The sequence below is a fragment of the Manihot esculenta genome, chromosome 12, assembly GCF_001659605.2.
Source record: "Manihot esculenta cultivar AM560-2 chromosome 12, M.esculenta_v8, whole genome shotgun sequence".
NCBI lineage: Eukaryota > Viridiplantae > Streptophyta > Magnoliopsida > Malpighiales > Euphorbiaceae > Manihot > Manihot esculenta.
In genome coordinates, this window is record NC_035172.2 from 30,578,746 (window position 1) to 30,589,171 (window position 10,426).

General features: G+C 31.1%; 2 protein-coding genes across 9 annotated transcripts; one reads left to right on the forward strand and one right to left on the reverse strand.

Annotated features, from left to right (window-relative positions):
- Nucleotides 1-829: 829 nt before the first annotated feature.
- Nucleotides 830-8,604, forward strand: LOC110628081. Of its 8 annotated transcripts, none has more exons than XM_021774547.2 (7): nucleotides 830-1,148; nucleotides 1,830-2,262; nucleotides 2,846-3,150; nucleotides 3,271-3,327; nucleotides 4,190-4,620; nucleotides 5,416-5,829; nucleotides 7,607-7,721. In XM_021774547.2, exons 2-6 carry the CDS (start codon nucleotides 1,862-1,864, stop codon nucleotides 5,671-5,673), a joined length of 1,452 nt encoding a protein of 483 aa, XP_021630239.1. In that variant the 5' UTR covers nucleotides 830-1,148; nucleotides 1,830-1,861; the 3' UTR covers nucleotides 5,674-5,829; nucleotides 7,607-7,721. The 8 variants fall into 8 exon arrangements, with proteins under 8 accessions (XP_021630239.1, XP_043804768.1, XP_043804767.1 ...); XM_043948833.1 differs by lacking the exon at nucleotides 7,607-7,721 and having other exon boundaries at nucleotides 4,190-4,344; nucleotides 4,538-4,620; nucleotides 4,788-5,471; XM_043948832.1 differs by lacking the exon at nucleotides 7,607-7,721 and having other exon boundaries at nucleotides 4,190-4,344; nucleotides 4,538-4,620; nucleotides 5,416-5,471.
- Nucleotides 8,605-9,346: 742 nt separating this feature from the next.
- LOC110628913 (peamaclein) lies at nucleotides 9,347-10,184 on the reverse strand. The gene is made up of 2 exons (XM_021775745.2): nucleotides 9,786-10,184; nucleotides 9,347-9,692 (listed from the first exon to the last, which is right to left on the reverse strand). The coding sequence occupies exons 1-2, from the start codon at nucleotides 9,898-9,900 to the stop codon at nucleotides 9,508-9,510; spliced, it is 300 nt and encodes a 99-aa protein (XP_021631437.1). The 5' UTR covers nucleotides 9,901-10,184; the 3' UTR covers nucleotides 9,347-9,507.
- Between the last annotated feature and the right edge of the window lie 242 nt (nucleotides 10,185-10,426).

Sequence of the window (10,426 nt, forward strand, 5' to 3'; positions counted from 1 at the left end):
AATATTTCTAATATTTTAAAAAATTTACTAATTAGTCTTTTTATTAATTTTAGTTATTAGTATTATTAAAAAAAATCTAAAAAATCCTAATATGAAAGGACTAATTAATAAATTTTTTAATAATTTGAGGGATCAATTAATAAATTTTTTAAAATTATAGAGATTAAATAATAAAATATTTAATAATAAAATTAATAAAAAAATTAATTAATATATTTTTAAAACGTTAAAGATATTTAAATATATTATTTAAAATTAAATCACCAACTAACGAGTTTTTTTATATTATAATAATTAAATAATAATTTTTTTATTTTATTATTGATAAAAATATTTTTTAAAATTATATTTATTTTTTAAGTAAGTATAAATTATTGATTTAACAGAAATTATTTATATAAAAATATTTTAAATTTTGATGAAATTAAATTTTAATTAAATTAAAAAATTGTGCTCACAGATTTAGTCTGATAGTTAGTATATATGAGTAAATATAAGATTCTATCCTTTGATTTCTAATCTCATTTCAACATAAAAAAATAAATTAGAGAGTTGAAAGTGTTAAATTTTAAAAATAAAAAATAAATTTATTAATTATATTGTAGAAATTAAAAAAAAATTCCTTTATATTTTTATATCATTATCATATTTTAATATTATATTATTTTTATATTTAAATGGTAATTATTAGTTTTGGTAAGCAAATATCAATTTAAATGATTAAATAAATTACTTAATATTATTTGTATATTTTTTTGAAAAAAGTGATTAGTTAAGTAATTTAGTCATCGAATTTAATACTAAACGTAAGATATATTTTTTTTATAAAAATAATAAAATAATCTAAACCCTAAGTCGTGGTTTCTTCCTAAAGAAACTGTCGCAGCTTCCGCTCCTCCCCGACACTTCTGCTTCCCCAACGAGTCGCAGCAGTACCAGCACCCAACGGCAGCACCACCAACACCCAACGACGGCTGTAAGCTGTACCGACGACAGACACACGCCTCAGCACCCAACCAGTTCCAGCCATAGCACAAAGACAGTCGCACGTCGGACCCAACCACAGTTGCACGACGCTGCTTCCTCGGTTAAACGACAGCCGCACGCCGCACCCAACACAGCCGCACGACACTGCTTCCTCTGTTTGTGTATGTGTTGATGTTTGTGATATTTGTGCGCTGTTTCTTTAAAGATCTGTTGATATTTATGCACAATCTCTTTCGAGATCGTTTCAAAATATGTTGCTAGTGGCTTTTGTGTATGGGTTGATATTTATGCACAATCTCTTTCAAATTCTATTCATTTTTATGCAATCTGGTTTGTATGTTTGATAATGTGTTGAGGGTTGTATTTGTGGTTTGGATGGGTTTGTTGAGATCTTTATTAACACATAATATAACTGAGCACGTTTCTGTCAGTTTGAGCTCAGCTTACTTGTCAACTTGGAATGCTTCATACATTCTTTTCTGGGTTCATTTGGCTGCGGCTTATCCCATATTCCACAATGTTGTGTTACGTGTTCTGTACATACATAGATACATTGGTTACTTGGAATGCTTCATATATTCTTTTAGAAACGAATTACAATAAAGAAAACACTTTTAAGGTGCAATTTCGTTGCTTTTTAACTATATTCACACAACAGTCTCACGTTTGATATTTGAATCCATTTTGATTGGAAATTTTTAATTGGGTTCATTTGGCTGCACCTTGTACCATATTCTACATGTTATATTATGTGTTCTCAGTTGCTTTGTTGTGAAATTTCAGTTTACAGAGTCAAATTATGATGATAGCTAAACTTGTTCTAAGGTAGTATTCTACTGCAGATGAATGTGTAATTATCCTTGAGAAAATTAACATGGGACCTGACTTGGAGAAGTCAAAAGCTTCTACTGAAGCATTTGATAGTAAAGATAATGGAAGTGTTCCTCAAGTTTCAGAAGATAAACTTGTGCAATGTGTAAGTAACTATGAGGACAAGAATTTTCATGAAGAAGCCGTAAATGACGACCGACCTAAGGTACTGGCTGGCAGTGAAGATATGGAGATCAATATAATTGAGTGTACAAAATCTGGTGATAATGAACAAGTTGAAGCTATATGTGAGGATCAAACTGAGAGTATGAGTTCTTTTGGTGACACATTATCTGAGACTGAGAATGGTCCAGTGATGGATGATACTGAAGTTGAGTCACAATTATGTGTTGGTGTTGCTCCAGCATCAATATTTAATGAATACAGTGGACCATTTCAAATGAGGTATTGGTTATTCTGATTGAATTATTTTATTACATAAATTTTAGTGCACAGGTTGTTGGGCCTTCCTTACATGAAGCCAGTGTTGACATCCTTTTAAAAGTCTCGCTGTGATTGCACACATGGAACTCTAATGTTGACTGGAACATAGACGTTTATCTTTAGTTGGATAGATCTCTTATAGACATTGGAGATGCCTTTGAAAGGCCAAAATGTGTAAGAGCTCTCTTAGAGTTAAAAATAATCTTCTCTATAAACTCTGCTTCTGTATCCCATTTAACAATGTAGTGAATACGAGTTTATTAATTTTTCATACATAAAGAATCCAATGTTTCTTTTGTCAAAAACCCTCTCTATACAAATCTATTTCTCTAAGAGGACTGGTGTGGTTCTCTCTTTTTGTCAAAAAAAAAAGAGGATGCTGGATTCCTTCTTATCTTACATGTTCATTTTTGCTCTCAGTATTTGAATGAAACAGCTCTTGGAAGTTGGAGTTCCAATTTTTACTTCACAATTGTTGTATATTTTTACTTTGTCAATTTTGGAAATTTAGTCTTTGTGCAATTTTTTTCCTTTAATTTTTCAGGAGGAAAAGGTTGACGGATCATTGGAGGAGATTTATACGTCCTCTTATGTGGCGCTGCAAGTGGATTGAACTGCAAATTAAAGAATTTCAGTCCCAAGCACTAAAATATGACAGGGAGCTTGCAGAACATGAACAGAGAAAGCAAATTGATACATTTGCAGAAGAAGGATTTGATGCCAGGTCACGGCCATTTTTAGGTTGTACTCAAAGCAAGAAAGTCATGAAGAGAAAGAAAAGAAGAAGAGTTGAAGAGATGACTGATATAACATCATATATGCTGCAACATAACCTCTTCTCCTACTATGGTACTGAACGTTGTGTTGACCATAATGACAATTATTTCATGCTGATTATGGCAATCACCTCTTTGAAATGAAAATAACAAGTATTTTTTGTTTACCTCTCTCTTGTTTTGTTTTGACCAGAAAATAGGAAGTCTGCTGCCAGTGGTGCTCCCATGATTAACGATTGTGGTAATCTAGGTGAGAAGTTAAAATTTGTTTGGATCTTGCTGTTTATTTAATGTATAGCTTATAGAAACAGACTAATCAAGAAATACTATTTAATATAACATCATTGAGCATCTGTTTATGGATTTAATTGTTTAACACCACCTGTCATATTGTCACATTGTCCTTTTGAACTACAACTAAATGAAGGGAGCCACATGGTAGCAAATATAGAATTGTGTTCTGATGTACTTCAATGAGACAACAATATTTGTTGTTGCTTAGCTTTTTGTGTAATAAAGAGCATACTTATAGTCCCAATCACTTGAGAGCAGGATATGGCCAGACTACATTCACAGAGTAATCATAGTTGTGATTGCTTTCCCTTCTAAATCACTTCATTCGGGTTTTTCTTTTCAATTTCTGCATTTTCATATTTTTCATAATTTTTCTTTTCTTGATTTTCATATAGAAAATTTACTTTTTGTTATATATGGACATTTGAAGTGCAGAAGGTTGTACAGAGAACTTGATATTGCTGTGTATCATTGATGTTTTTATATTATCAAAATATAGATTTGGGTCTTATTGCAGTGTGAAAGGAGAATATTGTACCACAAACTTGATATTGCGGTGTTTCATTCATGTGTTGATATTATCAAAATATAGATTTGGGTTATATTACAGAAATGGTCTTGAATAGTGTTACAGGAGGAAGTTGATATAATGGTGAGTGTTATCTGAAATGAAACTGTATACATGCCTGTGATTCAGGAAATAGTTGTTGGTTTCTTTTTTATTATTTTTATAAAATTGCACGTTATCCATCTTCTATTATGGCTGCAATACAATGTTTCATGTGCCTAATTTTCTTTTATGGTATTTTATTTTTCAGATAAGACGATCAATAGTAATGATGAGTTTGGGTTGCAAGAAGGATGGGAATCTCTTGAATCCAAAGGTGTTGATAATATCCGTGAAGATACTCTATGGAAGATTGAAGTGTTGCAATTGCAGGTCCATAAATTGAAGGCTCGGATTGAAAAGGTGGTGAGTGAAAATCCTGGGAAGTTCTCTTCTCTTAACAGGCTGAGTGCTCCTGCATCTTGTGATGCATTGACCTGTTCTGATCAAAATCCTGCTTCCTCTCTTGAAAATGGAGAGAGAATGCCTGCTAGATCACAATACACCTTATCTCAGCATATGTCTGACAATAATGTAGACCTTATGCCTGAAACTGCTGTTTCAAGTCATGGAGAGGTCACCCCTCTTCCTGATATGATTGAAAGCACAAGTCAGGCTCAGGTTGGGGTTTCAAGTGAAAATGTAAGGTTTTCTTTCCTTTCTCTGCCCCCTCTTTTCCCTTCTTTGTGATTGATAAAGGTTGTTAAGTTTATGATGCCCTGTCTTCTATGGCATGTTTTCAGTGTACGCAGAATTTTATAATTGTGTCACAAGCTTAAAATACACAAACTTTGTCTTTTTTAATCTAGATTATCTGTCCGTAAATAGCAATATTGATCACCATCACCTGTTCTAGCTGGTAGACATCAAATTCTCCTCATGTCGGTACAATCTTCTTTTTATTGTCTCATTATTTATTCTCTTTGGTGGGTGTTTTGCTCTGTCTGTCCAAATATTTCAACTCCATATAATTATAGATGTTGCTCTTTGTGATGCAACTGTAAATGGAGAAAGGGTGATGGCTTTGGTGGAATTTTCACGTTTGTGCAAGTAAAACCATCTTACTTTTGGAGTGAAGGACTATTTGATTAACGAGGTCATATGTCATCTTACCATGAATGAGTAAATTGACTTGTATATCCATTTGAGTTGTCCTCCATCCTTTTATGATATCACCTGGGTGAATTGGAAATGATATGCAGATTCTTCTTCGGCCAACTTGATTGGAAATCACTGTTATGCTTCATCTGATTTTGGTTCTAGTTTTTACCCCTATTCATAATTGTAGGTTTGGTCATGGGAGATCGAGTTGCTCATACTAGTGTTTGTTGGACAATTTTCTCAGCTGAACTTGGAGCTGATTACTATTGCCATGGTGACTTGATATTCTGTGGACTCGTGTAATTTGAAACTGATTTTTGTGCTCCATATCTGCAGACTAAAGAGGGAACTCTGATTCACAATCAGGAAAGCAAGGAAAAGATGCAGGACTTGAAAAATATGGGACACCAGCTCAAGGAGAAGCAGACAGTCCGATCTTCTGAAGCTGGTATACTCCTAGATACATTTGTGCCTCGTGTGAATTTTGGTGGAAAAACACTTCCAAAGTCCAGGTGCAATGTTCCCAATAACAAGAGAAAGCGCGGAAAGAGAAGATCTGGTAGAGGTGGCTGGAACCGTAAATCCTCAGCCTAACTAGATAAAAGATGAGTTTGATGTTTGAATATATCTGAAATGACAAACTTATAACTGCTAGATTGTAATTGTATATGCTGCATATTCTGATGTATAGGTTTTCCTCCTCTGACTGCTCCAGCAACCTTGTACATGCTGCATATTCATTAGATCCGGGTATGTGGTATAGCGCAGTACATTGTTTAAGATTTGGTTGTGCTAGTATTATGATACAGTGATACTACTTGTTAATGAAATATATCGAGATTCTTAGCCATGCGATGCATGAATCTTGCTAACGATCTTGATCCCACCGTTTGGAAAGATAATGCATCAGTTCAGTATATATTTAAATATTATCCTACTGTGACTGCATATGAAAAGCATACACTTCAATAGAAAGGGGAAATAGTCAAAGTCTCTTGCTACTGAAGTCTACCTCGCCAACCTTATATTATCCTACTGTAATTGGCGGTCTGATTTATTTTCAAACCGAATCAGAATGATTGAAAAATGGTTTGAGATGGTTTTAGTTTTTTAACGGTTTTGATTTAGTTTTTAAGTAATTAGGGTTTCGGTTTTTATCGTTTCGGTTTTGATTTTAATTTTAATTAAATTTAAATCAAGTTTAATTTTAATTTAAAAAAATTAAAAATAAAAAACTAAAATAAAATATAAAGAAATAAATTTAAAATTTAAATATTATTAAATATATATTTAATAAATTTAAATCAAGTCTAATTTTAATTTAAAAAAATTAAAAATAAAAAATTTAAATAAAATATAAAGAAAAAAATTTAAAATTTAAAATTTATTAAATATATATTTAATAAATTTAAATCAAGTATAATTTTGATTTAAAAAAATTAAAAATAAAAAATTTAAATAAAATATAAAGAAATAAATTTAAAATTTAAATATTATTAAATATATATTTTATTAGTATTTGAGAGTATTATTAGGATGAGTTCAAGAAGTATTCTAAGTCTATTTTATATATTCAATACACATTATTCGAACCTGCTTTTGTACCAATCCTTCTTGAATTCATCATCTAAAATTAAAAGACTGTCAAGAGTTATTAGCCACTAATGATATGATGATCACAGAGATTGCCTTCTTTGTGGGATCTAATTCTCTAATCAAATTCAGAAAAGAGCAGTTCTAACTAGCTAATTGGCTTCTAGATGAGGTTAGCTTTCTTGGAAACTCTTTTTACTTCAAGTTCCACCCTTCATCTTGTCATCCAGTTGAGCCAATATGGCCATGGATAACGCTGCTTCCATGAATGGACAACATTTCAGTACACTCCAAAATAGAATGAATGGAAAATGAGATATGGAACCCAAATCTAGAACACAGTTGTTTTCTTAGCATTTTTTCTAATTTTTATTATTAAAATAAAATTGACATTCTTATAAGTACTCTAAAATTTTCAATTAATTTCAGTACTATAAACAATAAGAAAAAAATAATAATTTTTTTTTCAAATAGATTATTTAATTTCCTCTAAACATAGGGATTAATTCTTAAATTTATTTTAATTTCAAAGTAAAGGCTGAAGCAGCAAGTGTAAAGGACTTAACCCTACCTTTCCTATCTCCTATGTGAAGCTAACAACTTCATCCAAGATAAGAATCAAATTTGATACAGAAGATTGTTAGATTAGATCAAGGATTCCTTTCTTCCATCTACCAAACAACCCATTCCATTTTTTTTTCTTACACTATATAACCATTCTGCAATTCAATCCATTTAAGGTTCAACTTAAATTTAGAAATGGGGATGTCCATGAGTTTCATGGGAAAAGGTTTATCATCTTCTTTGCTCAATTTTCCTTTTTTTTTTTTTTTTTTTTTTTTGCAGTTCAGTATCAATTTCTTTGAATCATTCATCAATTTTTCATTTTTGAAATTATTATAATAATATAAATATGTGATGTTTGTTTTTATAGGGTTGCCTTCAACCCAGATGGTAAGTTTTGTAATGGGAACACTTTACAAGCAATTTGTGGAGAAAGATATTCAGAACTTTGATGAATTCCACATGGCTATCCTTGACATCTTCAAGTAAGATATTTGGAAATTTTATTATTTAATTCTTGTAATTATTTAATAGATTTTTAAAAATATAAGTATCAAATAATTAGTTTTATTAATTAATAATTTTTCAAGATATTAATCATCTATAAAAAAAAATAGAATTCCATATTTAATTAATTATATCTGAATATTATTTTCTTTAAAAAAAATTATATATACAGCACATTCAACTCAGCATTGCCTGGTAGACATTATGATGCACCCTCAAGAAAGGAAATAGAGGTCAGTGAACTTTGCCCTTTCAGCAATTTCTCATCAAATTCTGTTATTTTAAAAGAAAAGAATTTAAATAACTTCTATACAAGAATTTAATTTTTTTTGTTTTAAATAAAAGATTTTAAAAAAAATTGAATTAAATTATTTTAAAATCTTTTATTTCAAATAAGGATTAAATTAATTTATAATTTTTGAATACAGGCATGTTTTGCTGGTTGGAAAGAAACTCCAGAGTCGAAAAGAAAACAATTCTTTGTGGACTTCATGAAGAAGTGCGTAAATCTTAGCAGGTTAGATGACTCCGCCATGGTCACCGGCGTAGTAACACCACCAGCAGCCATGGCTGCCAAGAGAGCAGCGGAGAATTTACCCCAGTTAAAGATAATCAAGGTGGTGCCGGATGTGGTCTTTGTGCCTACGGCGACAGTATTGGCCCTGGCCTCTGTCAAGCTCACAAGGAGAATGTTTCTTGGAAGTATAGCATCTCCATAACTGTAAATCAATTAGAGAATCTGATTGATTCTATTGATTATTGATTGGATTATTGTGATGGAAGCTACGCTAGCTCCATTTTGAATTATTCAATAATGTTTGTGATGACGATGATGATAAATTAAGCCACAGAAATTTCTCATATGTGCATCTTCCTAGCATATGATTATTGGAAAATTTATTTTTTAGTTTTATAGTAATACGGAAAAATTTATTAAAATATTTTTAATATTTTAAAAATTTTATTATTTTATTATTTTTATTAATTTTAATTTTTATATTTTTTATTATTTAATTATTATAGTTATAAAAAAATTTATTAATTAATTGATGATTATTTTTAAAAATAAATCAAAACTAAAATTATTAATTAAGTTTTGATTTAAAAGTCAAAGAGTGATAATTAGAGTACAGTGCGCACCCTTTCAATCGATTTTGATCAGAAACCGAATCGAATTGAAACAATCTGATTCAATTTGATTTCGATTCAGTTTGATCGATTTGAATTTTTAATAATTTTTTTATTTTTTACACTTTATTTTTAATATTTTAAAATTTAATTAGAATAATATGATATAATCTCTCTATATTATTGAAAATAATATACTATTATCACTAATCGATTTGGTTTAATTTTTTTTTATCAAAATCGAATCAAACTGAAATAATTAAAATTTTTGAAATTAAAAATTGAATCGAACCAAAATTAATTAAAAATCAAATTAAATTTTTAAATTAATTCGATTCGATTAATTTTTTCAATTTGAACTAAATAATGATCACTCTAACCGTGCCTAAAAGAAGAATGCTTAAACGTAATTATCTCATTCTCTTTTCTCTAATTCCTTACCCCACATAATTTTTAATTTTCACCACAATGAATAAATATTTTTAAAACGAAAAGTGACTTTATTACAAAGAATATATAAAATAAATTGATCTCTTGCATCATTCGACAGCTTTTAAAAGAAAATTTCTTGCATTGAAACTTTTAAGTAACAAGCAAGATATTGAACCAAGACACATTCATATGAGTAGACAAAGTTCAAGGGCACTTGGAGGTGCCCTTGGAGTTCTTCTTGTCCCTGTAACAAGGGCATTCTGATTTGTTTCCATAAGTTCCTGAAGGAACACACTTGCATTCTTTGCAGCAGATCCCACAATATTTCAAGCATCTATCCTTATATCCTGCATTCCCACACCTCGCCCCGCATTTCAAATCGCAGTCACCTTTCACCATTAACAAATCACACATGCATTAATTGATAGACAATGGAACATTTCCACAGTCATTAAACTGATATACAAATTAAATGATCTTACTTGGGGCCGCTGGCGTCGGAGGTGCAGCTGGGGTGGCTGCAAACGTGGTGAACTGAAGAAGAGAGGAGCTGAGAACCAGCGAAAGAAGCAGAAAAGTAGCAAGCAAAAGCTTCATTTTGGCTTACTGCTTACTCCAAGGGAGAAGAAGGAAGGCTAGAACAGCAGTAGAGTTATCAGAGCTGAAGAGGTGATGGAGCTTGGGAGGGTTTAGAGGAGTATTTATAGTGGCATATTTGATGGTGGAAATTAAAAAAATAAATAAATAAAGGTACAACTTCAGTACAGGCTGTAATTAGGAGGCATTTGCCCTAATTAATGGGCTGAGCATAATCCATTAGTCTAATTGCGTTGGTTTACCTAACTAGGAGTGTTCGAGAATTAGCTAAAAGAGCTGCCTTTCTACTCGCAAGCGCTCCCAACCCACCGGATATCCAGAGGAATTGCAGGCGATGGTAGCCACTGCTAGGATTTTTTCCTCACGACTAATGATCCATTAAAATTTATCTTCACATTGAAGCAAAGGACCAGAATCCCTTACCAAGGTTTGATCAAATATCTTCGGAGGCTTTCAAGATTTCATGGTAGGGAAATAAATTATTAAAATTATTGAATTAAATGAGGTGACATAAAATTAAAGAAAA